The 17532-nt window shown below is 33.4% G+C and overlaps 1 protein-coding gene across 9 annotated transcripts in view; it reads right to left on the reverse strand.

Moving 5' to 3' along the window:
* Positions 1 to 7899: 7899 nt before the first annotated feature.
* The window catches only part of TENT5D (terminal nucleotidyltransferase 5D), an 82251-nt gene continuing 72618 nt past the window's right edge, over positions 7900 to 17532 (reverse strand). For 5 of the 9 annotated variants that reach the window (XM_081792461.1, XM_081792463.1, XM_081792467.1 and 2 more), the window contains 2 exons: positions 16464 to 16585; positions 7900 to 10925 (listed from right to left, as the gene is read on the reverse strand). In XM_081792461.1, the coding sequence (XP_081648587.1) occupies positions 9734 to 10906 (1173 nt within the window). In that variant the 5' untranslated portion in view covers positions 10907 to 10925; positions 16464 to 16585 and the 3' untranslated portion in view covers positions 7900 to 9733. The remainder of the gene's footprint in view (positions 10926 to 16463; positions 16586 to 17532) is intronic. The other 4 variants (XM_081792462.1, XM_081792468.1, XM_081792469.1 and 1 more) reach the window with 1 other exon arrangement.

Genomic DNA, 17532 nt, shown 5'->3' on the forward strand with positions numbered 1-17532 from the left:
TCTGATGAAAAAAAATGAACAAAACATCTTAACAGACACTTCACTGTATATCAACATGATATACAGATGGCACAAAAGCATATGTAAAGAATATTCAACATTATATGTCATTAGAAAATTGAAAATTAAAACAACAATGAGAGGGGTGACTGGGTGGCTCAGTTGGTTAAGCGTCGGACTTCGGCTCAGGTCATGATCTAGCAGTTCATGAGTTTGAGTCCTGCGTCAGGCTCTGTGCTGACAACTCAGAGCCTGGAGCCTGCTTCAGAGTCTATCCCTCCCCCACTCATGCTCTGTCTGTCTCTCTCAAGAACAAATAAACATTAAAAAATTAAAAAAAAACCCCGAGATATCACTACACATCAATTAGAATCACAAAATTCTAAAATACTGACAACAACAAATGTTGGCCATAATGTGGAGCAGTAGGAGCTTACGTTCCTTTCTGGTGGGAATGCAAAATGGTACAGACCCTTGGGAAGACAGATTGGCAGTTTCTTAAACAAAACAAAACAAAACAAAATAAAACTTACACCTACACTTACCAAATGATCCAGCAAACACATTCTTTAGTATGTGCCCAAATATTGAATATGTATGTCCACTCAAAAACCTGCACACAGATTTTTATAGTAGCTTTATTTATAAGTGCCAAAACTTGGAAGCAATGAATATGTCCTTTAGTAGGTAAATGGATAAACTGTAATACATACAGACAATAGAACATTATTCAGCGCTAAAAAGATGTGAGCTATTAAGCCATGAAAAGACATGGAGGGTTCTTAAATATATATTACTAAGTAAAAGAGGCCAATCTGAAAAGACTACATGCTATAAGATCCCTACTATATGATATTTTGGAATAGAAAAAAAATGTGGAAAGTAAAAAGATCAGTGGTTGTCATTGTGTAGGGGGAGAGAGGAATCAATAGGCAATGTACAAAGGATTTTCAGGGCACTAAAGTTATTCTGTATAATACTACAATTGTGGGAACATGCAATTTAAAATTTGTCTAAACTCAGAATGCACATTATCAAGGTTGAACTCTAATATAAACTATGAATTTGGGTAATAATGATGTGGCAATGTAGATTCATTGATTTTAACAAATATATCACTCTAGTTTGAGATGCTAATAGTGGAGAAGGCAGGGTGTGCATAGGGGCAGGGGATATTTGGGAGCTCTCTTCACTTACCCCTCAATTTTGCAGTGAACCTAAAAATTCTCTAAAAATTAAGTATTTTAAAAAAGCCACTGTTTTTACTAAGATTCAGCTATTTCTCTCCCTGTATTGCTGCAAGCCTCTGGGTAATTTTGAGCTCTGGAAAAGTTAATTCTAACAATTTTTGTGTTTTTCATTGTTTTTATCAAAAACTGAAATTTTGTAAGTTCTTATTCCACCATTTTTATTGACTTCACCCTGGACATTTCACATGATATAAGAAAATTTAAAAGGGGGCGCCTGGGTGGCTAGGTCAGTTAAGCATCGGACTCTTGATTTCGGGTCAGGTTACAATCTCAGGATTCCTGAGATGGAGTCCTGCATCAGCCTGCTTGGGATTCTCTCCTCTCTTTCTGCCCCTCCACCCTCTCATGCTCTCTCTCTCAGAATAAATAAACATTTAAAAAAGAGAGAAAAGTTAAAAGAATTAACTTTCTTGGCAGATGATACCATAGGCCATTAACATTTTGATGTTAGGGATGTATGAAGTACAGTCTACGGTGGGGGAATCATATAAGGATGCACATTTGTATGAGCTGGATGAAATGGTGGTAGTATAGGGGCTAGGATGCAGTCAAATGCTTAGGGGTCCGAGTCTTTGGAAGGGAGTGACTAAGCCATACTTAACAGTTTTCCCTAGGGCTTCCCCAATGGGGATTCTCAAAATTATTTCATATTGAGCAGTGGGGTGAATTAAATCAGTACAGAGATACTTGGTCTTTGAGTTTTAAAAGAAGATACTCAGACAAGCCAAGACAAGGGTTGTTCAGGTGAGTTTTGATTCTCCTTTAGAATCTACAAAGGCATTAGAAACCGATAAGAATATGATAAATTACCTTCCCATAGAACTACTTTCAGAGGGCTTTTTTCTTTTTCTTTTTTTTTTTTCTTTTTACAATTTTCTATATTAGTTGGTAATGCCTCTCCGTTCAGCCACTGTTTTATCCCATCTCTTGTCTAGGAAAAAAAAAAAAAGATTAGTTTCAACAATTTTAGCTATAACCTAAAGCAATTCTCATATATATCTCCCTTTGAAATTGAAGAGGTGATTTTCCTCCATGACATGTATGTTAAGTACCTGCCACTTTTGTGTATCATTGTATGTATGGAGATGGGGAGAGGGAATCTCTAATAAAAAGCTGAAAGAAACGTGGAGATTATTTCACAGGTATATGTGTATTCTAAAGGAGACCAAATTTGTTGCTTGATCATGCTATTCAAATTATATTTTTAATGTTTTAATTCTTTCCACGGCAAATAATTGTGATTTTAGAAATGGAAATTCTGTAATAACACAGGATATGATAAATATGGAATCAGCTGTGACAACATGTAATGTGTGCAGTGATGGGAAATAGAACACTACTCATCGTCTTTCTTTTATATTTTCTTTTATATTTTCTTTTATATTTTCTTTATTTTATATTTGGGCTCTTTCCATACTTTGGCTATTGTTGATAGTGCCACTATCTTGAAAAAGAAAACCAAAGCAGGAGGCATCACAATCCTGGACTTCAAGCTATACTACAAAGCTGTAATCATCAAGACAGTATGTCAAGACAGTATGGTACTGGCACAAGAACAGGCACTCAGATCAATGGAACAGAATAGAGAACCCAGAAATGGACCCACAAACATATGGCCAACTAATCTTTGACAAAGCAGGAAAGAATATCCAATGGAATAAAGACAGTCTCAACAGCTCTTTTTAAAAAATTTATTTACTTTGAGAGAGAGAAAGTGAGAGAGAGCAGGAGCATGAGCTGGGGAGGGGCAGAGAGAGAGAGTGAGAGAGAGAGAGAATCCCAAGTAGGCTCTGCATTGTCAGTGCAGAGCTCCATGTGGGGCTCGAACTCATGAACCCTGAGATCATGACCTGAGCCAAAGTCAGATGCTCAACTGGTTGAGCTACCCAAGCGCCTGTCATTTTGTTTCTTTATTGTAATCATATATTTTGCTTTAAGATTTAGCAATCTGATAATTTACATTATGTAAAGAAAATGTGCCAGCTTTAGCATGAGTGTATTTACTTATATATTGTTCTATAGTTTATGTAAAATAATGAATTCTCCAGCCTAGGGTTGCTGTTGCTAAAATTGTAGAACCTTCAAGGAAACCATATCAAGTGGTGTTTCTCTCTCCAATCCCTTTCACCATAGTTCTTAATTCTTCCAATAAACACTGTATCCTAATATATTTTCCACTCCAACTAAATGTAGTAGCATTCTATGGATATAAAGTAGATATTTTTTTCAGAGATATATAGGATTTGCTTTAAAATAGTGGGATATTTTTATTTAAAGAGCAAGTAAGAGTTTGCTATTTCACCTATGCTTTAGCATTAGTCATTTGTAAAGTGAAAACTTAAAGAACTTAAATTGGACAAGATAGTCCCAAAACAGTATCATTCAATTATAATGGATTAAGATCTGGAAAATTCAGATAATCCAACAGGTTATTTCCAATATTTACTGGAAGACACTTACGCTCTTTGAGTGAAAATAATAAATACTAAAAATTTTCAATAAATGTAATACACAATTATAATTAATGAAGGTGAATCATCTATTAATAGTTTTATAACTTAATGTAACATTATTATACAGGAACTTAAAAATTTTATAAATTTATATACTCTAACGTATAATTTTATGTATTAAATCTAAGTTTATGGGGGGGACTTTTGTCCTTTTTAAAAGTTCAATTGGTTTGATTTACAATTTTCATATATACAAATGAAGTTGAAATGAAACTTACTTAACTTTAAAAAGTTCCAAGAATTATACAAAAGCACATAACACTTAAAATGATTTTGACTATTTCTTACTAAAAGTTAACTTATAACTTACCCCAGTCTGAACTCTGGATGATAGTCATGTAAGTGATTTCTCCACATTTAGTTGCCTAAAATTCTTAAGGAACTGAAAAGTGAATGTTTAAGAATCATGGCCTTTTAATTCAAGTGTTGTGTTTTCTAAGAGAAATCTTGAAAAATTGGAGATCCTAGAATTGGATTCTCCACAATGCACACATGAAAATTTTCTTCTCTAGAATGGAATCATCTATGATTACCATCTTGAGTCAATACTTTTGACATTTCCAGACTCTTCCCTCACTTGGAACAGTGTCATTTTGTCTTTTGGTACTAAAAACAGTAATAAATAACCCTTAGACTGCATTTTTTTTTGCATCTTATCACTATGAACACACAGAGGTATCATTTTAGTAAACAAGGGAAAGGTGGCACAAAAACAGAAGGAATTAAAAACTTGTTCTTCAGGAAAATGGATTATGTGCCCCCTTTTTGTAAACTGTCAGGATTACAATTCACATAACCCTTCTTCAGAGGTATTCGCCTTGACTTAAGTAAACAGACACTGAATTTAATATAAATCTACTTATAGAATATTAAATATAGTCCTCTACCTTTCTAAAACACATAACCTCCCCAGCATGATTTTCATTTCAGGACACATATTGTGTACCTAGAAGATGATAACTTTCCCTTTAAAAATATATTTAGATGCTTTTACAAGAAGTAGATTTTTAACCTTAAAAACTCTTTTAATTTATGTTCTTTACCTGCTGACATGATCTGAAAGCATTTCACCTGATAATAAATCTTGAGGAGTTACAGTAAGACAGAAGTTATTTGGACTTCATTGCCTGAGATACCATTGCTTTTTGAAGGCCTTTATTTTTTTTAAATTTATTTATTTATTTTGAGAGAGAAAGACAGAGCACATGACCAGTGAAGGGCAGAGAGGGAGAGAAATAATCCCAAGCAGGCTCTGCACTGCCAGTGCAGACCCTGACATGAGGCTCAAACCCACAAACAGTGAGATCATGACATGAGCTGAAGTCAAGAGCCAGATGCTTAACCGACTCATCCACCCAGGTGCCCCTTGAAGGCATTTAATCCTAAGTATCCCAAAGCTACCCTACAAAACTCCCCAAAACCATAAAGAAAATAACTTATGTAAAAATCCTTTTGTTCAAGGAGGTCACATGTAAGTCTTAAAGAAAATTATTTCCAATCCTCTTTATTCAAATATCCACTAATATATGTTCGGGTTGAATAATTTTATTGGGGAGAGGTGAACATTTGTTAAAACTTTTAAAACAGACATTTTAAATGTAAATTACTATGTAATACCAGTTTTTATTTAAAAACATTTTATTAGTGACCACTACAAATATACTGGAATTCCTTTTTTAACTGACTTTATAACTTAAAGATATTACAATATCTTTACTATTTTTCCATTTGGTATTGAAGCCACATTTTATATAGAAATGTTTTTTATGTTGTCTTTCTATGATAAAAATGAAATTTCTGAATAAGATATGAGTGTGAACTTTCATATCACTCTCTACTGTCATTTTCATGGAGACCAATCTCTCCCACTGATTATTAGCATACCAATGCTAAAACAAGAATTCAATCTTAGGATCCTGGGTTCTCTAGTTGAGCCAAAGGACCAAGTGTGACTTGGTCACATTTTATTTATAATGTAAAGTGGACTACTCACTAAAATTTTAGGGAACAGTTCAAATTCTACCACCAGTCTACAATTTATAACAAGTAAATTTTCATAAATCATCATGAAACCACTTAAATTGGATTTAACAGGGTTATTCAATCCATCACTTTTAATTTGGAATCATAAGAGAAAATTTTGCAAAGAGGGCCCTCTGAAGACACTTCTTTCTTAGGACACTTATTCATTTACAGGGGCTATTTTCTTGCTCTTTCAAAGACTACATCTAAACAAAAAGGGGTTTCTATTGTTTCAAACACTAATTCAATTCATTTAGCACTACTTGTGACATAACAATTTTGTGAAAAATAACTTCACATCCCCCATATTAAAGAAAAACAAAACTAGAAGTGTAATGTGTTGAGCTTAAAGATCACCTGTTACAAGTTAAATTTATTTACAGACACCATATACTCTAAATGGTATGTTTTTGTTCAAACTGACAAAATTTGAGGAAATCTGTTTCCTTAAGAAAGCACCTAAAAGCAATACAATGACATTTCAACAAATTAGCTGCTTCCATTTATACATGCTAAAAAAGTGTTCATAAAAGGGAGCAGTGTATCAGCAATACAATTTCCAAACTTGTAACTTTTAACATTGTAACATACAGAATATGACCACAAAAGAACAGAAGTGAAAAGAAAACATCATTAAAAGTATTTTCTTTTACAATGCAAAGCAAATAAATCCTAAAGCACTTTAAAATATTGGGTTTTAGGACTTGACAAAATGGTCTTTATAAGAATACTTTTCAAACTGTAGTCCCACAAACCTCCCAATCCTGTTTTAATGTTAAGTTACAGACTCAATTATTTTTTTTAAATCCTCTATAAATGGAACTGCCATATTCATAGATCAATATAATTTTGATAAGCATTAAAAACTTTAAAAACTTCAAATTTTTTCTCAATTGTAAACTTTTAACTCTCTATATTTTCCAAGATGGATGAATCCTTCCAGATAATAGATCCATGCATGAAAAGAGTTTTAATCATATCTCAGACATTTTGCATATTGATCCTTCTCAATACCTAAAAACTAAAATATGGCTAAAGGCAAATTTTAAAAATTGTTTATTTTGCACGAATTTTAATAGAACATTTCTGAGATGATATTAACAAATGGAATTCGGGCCTAGGATATTTTCCCAGTTTTTTGGAGAAGTTCATAACTGTTCCATCTCTGTTATTTTGTCTTTAATTTAAATAACTTGTCTTCAACTTTCCTTGACAAACTGGACATCAGTCACTATCAGAATATCTCTGAATTTAAAAGCTACAAATAGTCTACTAATATAACTTTAATAATTATGTGAAAACATCTGTGAAATGCAAGAATATTTTGGTTTAAAAAAATATGTACCTATAACTAACACCAACTGTGTCCCACTGATATGAATACTAGAACTATGTCAAACGATTTTTTTTTTTGGTTTTGGTTAGGTTTCTGAGAAGAAAAAACAATTCCCAAACTAAGACTCAGTGTTGAATTTGTATAAAATAAAAGAGGAAAAGACAACATTTCTCTCTTGTAATGAAATGACATATGCTCTAGAGTCAAATTTAACTAACATCAATTAACTCCTTTAGGCAAAGAATCTGGAACTATTTTTATAGGAAAATTTTCCCATTTATTATCTTAATGAACAGAATGAGGTAATACTGTATCTTAAGAAAACTAGCCTAATCCTGGAGAGATACTCATACGCTATTAAAGATAGATATTTTTCTGTTTGGTTGGAACCAAAGGACAGCCTAGCTTGGAAAGAAAACCATGAGAGATCAAACTATAGCTTTCTCTTTAGTGATACCATTTCCATTCAACAGGTTTGGATTCTCTTTCTTGAGAAAATCTTATATACCAAGTCTGAGCTTTTATACTACAATGAAAACACATATTTGAAAATGTTAGGAGTAAGCTGGTAGCTTTCAGGCCATTCTTCCAGCAGTATGTAAAGCTTTAGGAGAACACCATAGAGAATTTCCTCTTTAGGGAAAAAGGAGTTCAAATTCTCAATAGAACCAAAGGAAACTAAGGGAGCACATGAGGGATGTTTCCAAACAGCTTCAGAATTGTGCTATTCAGCATAAAATTCTGTGGAAATACTGAATCTTTACCCATGACTCATAACTACTATAGTTCTTTTATTCCTAAATACTTTTCCCATATCTTTTGGAATTGTTTTTTGGTACTTAAACATAGCATATACTATTTCAGTTTTATGTGCAAGCACTCCCCCAACTGAAAACTAAAGATTATACTTTAGTACAGAAAGATCATTTTTCAGCCAATACACTATGTTAATAGATTACTAAATTTTCTCTTTAATGTAGTATTTATAAATTCTTTATTTTCCCAAGCAAAGAGGCGAATCCATATAATGTTTAAAACAGGGTTGTATGATTGATAAATATGTGCATGTGTAAATACACATAAATACATTTTAAATATAATTCTTTAACAATATACTGATGGCCAGTGGTGTGGTGGTATAAAACATCTTGGAAATATTTATTTGAAAATGCCATATTTTATGTACTTTTTGTGTCCAGTACTGTAATACAGAGAAGACAGATTAAGCACAGTTTATAAGTGACAAATTCTCAGAATATGCCTTTTGGATCATGCTGTGATGAAAAAACTTATGATGGTCAATGAAAACTGAGATGGAAAAAACAAAAAATCAGAAGCAAGTGAAAATGGTGAAGTTGTCTGATGGTCTTCTCCATATTCATTCAGGATAGTTCATCTTCTCTCTCATCTCCATTAATATTGGTTATGGATTATTTTCTTCATTATGAGAAAAACATTGTTTTAATTCTATTGGTAGATCTGCTAGCAGCATACCTGATGTAGTAGGCAAATAGTCAGATACCTGATGAATGTATGCAATTGTTGGATAAATTATAGTATTATGCAAAAACTCACATAAAGAGGCACTTGAGTAGCATGTTAGAAACTGATCTTTAGTAAGAGCAAAGTGAAAAAAATGCACTTCAATGAACAATAATGAAAATATTTTAACTTACTGATACTATCTCCAGATATATTAATACATTAGACAAATAGGTCCTAAAAATGATAAATACCATCCATAGCTAAAAAAAAATTGCCTGTTTTTTTGCTATCTGCCATTTAGAGTCTCTAAAAGATAATGATAAAAAATGTTCACATTCATAGTTGGTCATTTTCATTCTTTTCAACTTATTTAGGGGAAAAAATGAAGACACTTATATAATTTTGATCGCAGTATTGATTTTACCAGCTGGATGGTATTATTCTTCAGATCAACAACACTATTTGACAGTTGACAAATTGTTAATGTCCAGTGTTTTTTCAGAAATATTTTTTTCAGTGTTCCTTGAAATAACAGTAGGATTTTGTATCTAACCCAATTTAATTGGAAAACAAAATAAGTGCTTATAAAGTCCAGAGTTTTAATCTCTTCTGAATCTGTTGTCTTTGAAATTAGGCATTTTTGTTAAGTATTGAAAACTCAGTGATGGTAATATTCACCGGAAAAAAAATGGTGAAGTGAATGAAACACAGGAATTGATTGAATAAAAAAATGTTGGCACTTATCTTTACTGTACCTTTGAATTTGAAAATATGAGTCTCTTATATTTTAATCAAAGATTCAGGCATCTGTTATGTATTTTTCAGGACAAATTTGAGTCTTACTTAAGACTTAGTAAGATCTGAAAATCATTTTAAGTGGTCCACAACATTTGAAAGTTATTATAGCTAATTAATAACACTTGAAAATCATTTACAGTGGTCAGTTTATAGATGATATTGTACTTACTATGATGGTTTAAGCTATAATTAATGGAAAATAGTTGATAACTGAAGAAATATAAAAAATAGATTTTAATTTTATGGATTTTAGAAACTTGCTTTTAAGAGGTGTTTAATTAAAGCAAAGTTTCTGGTGTGTGTGTGTGTGTGTGTGTGTGTGTGTGTGTTTAGACCATACCATTTGGCACATGAAAGTGCAGTGGTTGGTATGGTTGGAAAAAAATCGGTGGTGGTCCAGATGTTACATAATAATTAGGATACCCTCCCTCAGCAGCAAAGTATGGAGCAGGCTGATAAAAGCAAGTTACATTGTCTGTATTGGGTAGAATATTCTGTTCTCCAAGTACTTTTAAAGCCATAAGGGTGATCATATTGAGTGTCTGCCTTCTTTCATGACCCATAAGGCAAACAGTGCTTTCATTCACAACTCCACGCAAGGTCATAAGGTAGTCATATTTGCTATTTTCTTCACCTATGAAATGGTTACGGAGGTATGATTCAATCTTCTTTTGCTGTTCTACTACATCAGGAAAATCAATGAAGAATCTAGAACACATGTAACGTTCCAGTGTCTTGATTTCTGCTTCACAAGCTGGTTTAAAATCACGAACCAGCAAGTTGCTGTACTTCAGAAGGCCACCACCTCTAATCTCTTCAGGTTTTCTAGTAGATATAAGCTTGTATTGCAAATGTGTCATTGCTTCTTGGAAGTCTCCATACATGCTTTCAGCTATCACAACAGGATAACATTCTTTGGTTAGCCTAGCATTTTTGTCACTGTAAAATTCTAACATGGGATCCAAAACAATTTGAAAGGAATCAACACTAAATTCAAATTGTCGTCTGAGTGAATTCACAAATTTTAGCTCTACATTTTTTCCAGTGTTGTTTGAAAGAGAAATGAGACTCCAACGATCATGCATATTGCAAACTTTGACCATCTTCTGCACATAAGCCTCTTTCATGGTCTTTAGGGTGATCTTTTCCTTTTTCACACCTTTTGGTAAAAAGTCCAGAAGACAACCTAGAACTGCATTCTTAACAACTTGAAATTCCTGATCACTTGGTAATTCAACACCAAAAATAACATCAAGATCCTTATAGCTGATTCCACTGTGGCTTGCAAGTATATAACTTGCTGTGGAACCATTCAATCGGGAATCTTTAACAATAATTCCTTGCTCTATCAATTGGTCTTTCACAACATGAATGATATCTTTTGGTTTTACCTCCAATGTGGGGAAATTTCCCCTTCCATGAATTGGAATTACTTCATCTAACACTTGATCCAGTATTATAACTTGATCCCAAGTGAGATTGCTAAATCTGATTTCAGACATTGTAAGGTCAGGAGATCAACTAGAAAGCAAGCAAATATTGAGAGGAAATGTTAGCATCACAAAATCAGTGTTATACTTAAAGCATACGAAAAAGTTAAAAATAGACTTACCCTCATAAACAAAACTAATACTAGGAAGTAAATTGTCACTGTTCCTAATTGTGTTTAAATCTATTTTTTAAAGTTTTTATTTAAATTCCAGTTAGTTAACATACAGTGTAATATTAGTTTCAGGTGTACAATATAGTGATTCAACACTTTCATTCAATAGCCAGTACTCATCACAGCAAATGCACTCCTTAATCCCCATCACCTATTTTACCCATTTCCCCACCCACCTTCCCTCTGGTAACCATAAGTCGTTCTTAATAGCTAAGTGAAATAAAAGCCACTATGATTATGTCAAAATTGTTAGATCCACTGGTGCATACAAACAGACATTCTCAAGGAATTGTTAGAAATGTAATTATTTTGTTATGTAAGATGGTGGCCTTTCTCAATCTTTCTTCATGTAAATACTATAATGATTGTATTTGGTATAATTTTTTTTTCATGAAATAACCATAGTACATCACTGACATTAGTTGTCGCTAATTTCAAGTGAGATCAAAGAGCATGTCTGTGTGTGTTAGACCCAGCTGACTGAAGGCATGATGTTTGGAAGCAATGCATAGAATCTTTAATCCAAAAGATTTAAGGCATTATGGTTTCATATATATTACTGCTCTCATTTTAAAGATTACTGAAGTCCATTAGGTTATGAATTCCTTGAATTGCCTGAGGATATAAGGATAGTACCTAACTTATCATCTCTTCTATGTGCCCAGTAACTCTAAGAAATGTTGAAGGAGGAGCACCTGGGTGGCTCAGTCGGTTAAGTGTCTGACTCTTGATTTTGGCTTAGGTCATGATCTCAAGGTTTGTGAGTTCAAGCCCCACCTTGGGCTCTATGCTGACAGTGCACAGCCTGCTTGGGATTCTCTCTCCCCTTCTCTTTCTGCCACTCCCCTGCTTGCACATTCTTTCTCTCTCAAAATAAAGAAATAAAAAAAATAAATGTTGAAGGAAATAATAAATGTCATTTTAAGATGAAGAACAGGGAAAAAATGCAAAACAGGGGCACCTGGGTCAGTCAGTTGAGTGTCTGACTTAGGTTCAGGTCATGATTTCATAGTTCTTGGGTTCCAGACCCGCATCAGGCTCTGTGTTGACAGCTCAGAGCCTGGAGCCTGCTTTGGATTCTGTGTCTCCCTCTCTCACTGCCCCTCCCCATCTTGCACTCTCTCTCAAAAATAATAAATATGAAAAAACTAAAAAAAATAAATAAATAAAATGAAAAACAAATGAGACTACTATATTTTTCTCCAAAATGGGGGCAAAGATATAAAAAAACTGTAAGATTCCTGAGCTTTAAAAACTGTTTTCTGCAGATGTACAGTATGATATGCTCAGGAAACTTTACAGTTTGGAGTTAAGAAATTTAAAGTTATAAATACTATATATGCAATTGTTAAATATAAGTCTATTATGTAATTAGGTACAATTACAGTTGTTAAATGGATCTTCAAATACTCTAGTAAGCTGTCAAGCAGATATATCTAGGAAAATAAATAAAGCTAGTTATGGATGTAGCTTTGGGTTTAGGCTTTCTTTCATGAATACTAGAAATTTAAAAAAACATATGAAGTTTAAGGCAGATTTATATAGATAGTATTCATATTTTTCCCATATAAATGTGTATAGATAGTATTCATACTTTTCCCATGTAAGGAGGTATTAGAACAGAATATCAATATTTAGAATTTAGTGTTGTATATTTCCCTAGTAGACTAAATATTATCATCTTATTTGACATCTGTAGAATCAGCTTTTTTCTCTTTTTTTGCTTTTTTTATTTGCTTATTTCCAGTATAATTAACATACAATGTTATATTAGTTTCAGATGTACAATATGGTGATTCAACAATTCTATACATTACTCAGTACTCATCACACATCATGATAAATGTAGTCTTTTTTTTTCCTTGAGAGACACAGAAATAGACGGCACAAAGGAGGGAGGGACAGAGACAGAGAATCCCATGAGGGGCAGAGAAAGACAGAGAGAGAAGCAGGGCTCACCTGAAGTGGGCCTTGTGTTTTTTGCCTGAAGTGGGGTTTGTGCTCACCTGAAGCAGGGCTCGAGCTCACCCAATGTGTACTTGAACTCACAAACCATGAGATCATGACCTGAGCTGAAGTCAGATGCTTAACAACTGAGCCACCCAGGAGCCCACAGTAAGTGTACTCTTCATCCCCTTCCTCTGTTTCACCCATCCCTCCACCCACCTCTCCTCAGGTGACCACCAGTTTGTTCTCTGTGTTCTGAGTTTAAGAGTCTGTGTTTTTGTTTGTCTCTTTATTTCTTTCTTCATTTGTTTCTTAAATTCCACTTATGGGTGAAATCACATGGTATTTGGCTTTCTCAGACTGACTTTGGTAGTCCAAGATCAATTAAGGAATGGCAAATCTATGTCAGTGGGAATATAAGACTAAATCTATTGTTTCTGTATATGAAATCACCATATATATGAATAAAAGTACTTATTTTTATTATGTGATGAAATGGGCCATGTAATGTATTGTTTCATTTTAAGCCACATTAATTACTAATGCTCAGAAAGTTTTATTAACAATGTCAATATCCAAATCAATCCTTAAAGATGAATGGGCTGAACTGACTACACACCAGGCTGTTGGAGTTTGGTTATTCATCCATCAAGTGAAATAGTATGTATATTGACTTTAGAACATTAGAAAAAATAAAATGTTACATGAAGAATAGAATATGCAGTAAAAACTGGCATGCCTATTACCTAATTTCTCTTCCTGAATTGTCACTGAATTGTTTCAAGCTAACAAAGTTTGTTATCCTCAAATTCTCAATCTAGAAAAATGATAATTCATAACATTGGCTGGCTTCATGTAAGGGCCTAAGGAAGATCAAGCATTTACCTAATATTTTAGAAATATCACATGTAAATTATTTAACTTTAATTGATATAGAAAAAGTTTCCAAGTTCCTTTTTAATATGTAAATTTCTTTTGCAAATGGCAATTTTCCTTAATGGTAAATTTCCTTAATGGTAATGGTAAATTTCCTTAATTTACCTTAATGGTAATGGTAAATTTCCTTTGTTAATATTAGTTAAAAGTTTAAAATTCAATGGTCTATTACCAGGCCTACAATCCCCATGTGAACCTAAACCTTTAATCACCAATCATCTGAAAATAAAGATCACTTACACTGATATACTGACGTTATTAAAATTACCACATTCGGGGCACCTGGGTAGCTCAGTCAGTTGAGTGTCCACTTCGGCTCAGGTCATAATCTCGCGATTCTTGGGTTCCAGCCCCATGTCGGGCTCTGTGCTGACAGCTCAGAGCCTGGAGCCTGCTTCGGATTCTGTGTCTCCTCCTCTCTCTGCCCCTCCCATTCTCATGCTCTGTCTCTCTCTTTCTCTCAACAATAAATAAACGTTAAAAAAATTTAAAAAAAATTACTGCATTCTTATCCATACAGAAGTTTCCAGGATATTTATGTGCAAATAAAACCATCCAAAGACATGACTAAGTTAACTGTCAGAATGCGGGAGTCCTTGATCAAAAGGTGTCCTTCAAATCAAGAAATAGGAAGTCTTACTTTGTATCTTGAATCTGCTCATAGATATAAGAGGAGGAAGGGAAGGGTCAGAATTTTGTTTCCCAGGCAGAATAATACTATGATCTTTCAAGGACAAGAAATATGTTGTCCAAAGGTTAACTTTACCTTACACTAGAGAAGTGGTGTAGGGAAATTGATCTTCATTGAACAACTATAGAGTTGCTGCTTGATTACCCTATGTTAATGATACCCTATGTTAATTACCCAAATTTCTGGTTTTCAGAATTATCTAGAGAGCTTTAAAAAAATACACATACAGAATATTTTAGGCCTGGTATTTCTTGTTACAAAAGTAACAGTGACACCAACTTGCTAAAATGTAGGAAAACTGTCTTTGGTTGAGCAATATATTACTTAAATATAAAAATTGGAGCTTTGATAAACAGCTATTTTCTCTCATGTTTCTCTATGCACAACTATGTAAACATACTTTTTCTTAAGTTTATTTATTTATTTTGAGAGGAACAGACAGCATGAGAAGGGGAGGGGCAGAGAGAGAGAATCCCAAGCAGGCTCCACACCACCAGCACAGACCCCGATGCAGGGCTGAACCCACAAAACCGTGAGATTATGACCTGAGCCAAAACTGAGAGTTGGATGCTTAACTGACTGAGGCACCTAGGCGCCCCCATAAGCATACTTTTTAAATCAAGCCTACTTCTCTACTGAATTAACATTATTACCAGCTGAGGAATTTCAAGCTACCATCTCACCAATCACCTCTACAGCTAAATATACAGGAAATGCAAATTAGAATTTTAAAAAACAGTTTTAGAGAAAAGCATAGTTATGAAAATAAATCTGTGATACACAAAAACACATATATACATATAGACATACATGAGCATACAAAATATTATGAACTATATGTCACAATGGAATAAATATACATGATTTATATTGATCTGGAATCTATATATGCCTCCATCAATGCTCACCACTATAAACATGGATAATCAAGATTTGAGAGTAATGTTATGTTTTCCTGGCACATCTACCATTTTAGCATAATGCACAATATCCATATAATGTTGTAGTTACAGATTTCACACATGGCACTAAAATAATAAGACTTATCTTCATGTGTGGGTTATGGCTCAGCAGTTAACTTCATATAGCAAAATAAAATACTTATACATCAATAAAAAAATTATAAAACTTGGAAAATTTAATTTGAATTGCTGAACCAAAGATCATGGCTAAATATAAACTTTGGATGACTGATGGATATCATATTAAAGGTGGTAAAATGCCAACAAAACCATTCACAATGCTTAAGTTTATCTTGGATACAGTGCAGTTCTTAGTTACTGAAAGTATGTTTATTGAACATAAAATATAAAGCTATATTTTCAAAGACTAACAGCTCAAATTATAGGCAGAAATCCTTCAATAATGCATCATGTAAACTCAAACAGAAGTACAAAATCTGAAATTCCTATTCATCTCCAAATGAGGAAATCAGCAGTAGTTCACTATTTTGCAGAGTATATAAATCTTGTTCTCTCTGACTTCTCCCAATTTACTCATCCTTAAAGCTATCACTTTTTCCATCTACTTTAACTAATATTAGTGTGCCCCAAATGTATCCAACTATAGTAAACAAAGAACGTGGTTTCCATTATTCAATTGGTTAAATTCACTGGAGTGCAAGGCAAGGTGAGTAAGCTGCCAAGATTTCACAAAGAATTGCAAATAGATACTTATATAATAAAGCATAATTGTTCTCCCTATCATCACCTTATGGTCCTTCTGACTACAGGAAAAAAAGGAAAACTTAGCCACTGCTTTCAATTTGTATTAATACTAGAATAGTATTTCCAAAGAGAGAGAAAAAAGGCTTAAGACTTACGCTGGAAAGACTACCTCAAGAATGCAATACAGTTGAATTAATGCGATGATTCAGTGGATCCTTTAATGAAGATAGGAATTTTCATTTTATCACTGAACAAAATAATGAATCAACCAGGAAAACTGCAGGCAGAAAAAAATGCAACGATGGGGTTCTTTGAAAAATGTTATGTACAAGTAATCTAGTGATCCTTGGCCAGTAGTCCTACAAATAATACACACACACACACACACACACACACACACACACAGAGACATATATATACACAGACAGATAAAGAGAAAGACAGTTTCAGGTGTACAACAGTGATTCAACTTATCTGTACTTATGCTATGCTCAGCACAAGTGCTGATAGCTGAAGGTTTTAAAATGGGATACGTGAAGTTTTAAAAATGTATATAAAGAAAGATGGAAGTTAAAAAACTCTAAAAGAACCAGTTTTTCCTTTCAATTCACTAGTTCTTTGTTCTGCTAAAATCAGAGTATGTTTTGCTTACAAGGAGACATAGAAATAAGCCTGTGTATAGAGTCTAACTATAGATGCAAAATATTTTAAAGTAAATTCATTCTTTTTATTCAATTTTACTTTCTTTTACTTCCAGTATAGTTAACATGAAGTGTTATATTAGTTTCAGGTGTATAATATAGTGATTCAACAGTTCCATACATCACCCAGGGCTCATCATGACAAGAGCACTCCCTAATCCCCATCAGCTATTTCACCCATCCCCCCACAACCTCCCCTCTAGTAACCATCAATTTGTTCTCAATAATTAAGAGTCTGTTTCTTGGCTTGTCTCTTTATTTTTCTTTGCTCGTTTTTTTTTTTTAATTCCACATGAGTGAAATCATATGGTATTGTCTTTCTATGACTGACTTATTTCAGTTAGCATTATACTCTCTAGCTCCATCCATGTCACTGCAAGTGGCAAGATTTCATTCTTTTTATGGCTGGATAATATTCCATTGCACTCTTAATAATAAATAATAACATTAAGTTCTGTGGACAACCCATAAAATTATTTTTATAAACATCATAATCACTATATATTTATCAATCTAAATAGGC

Source organism: Panthera onca, chromosome X, assembly GCF_046562875.1.
Source record: "Panthera onca isolate mPanOnc1 chromosome X, mPanOnc1 haplotype 2, whole genome shotgun sequence".
Lineage (NCBI taxonomy): Eukaryota > Metazoa > Chordata > Mammalia > Carnivora > Felidae > Panthera > Panthera onca.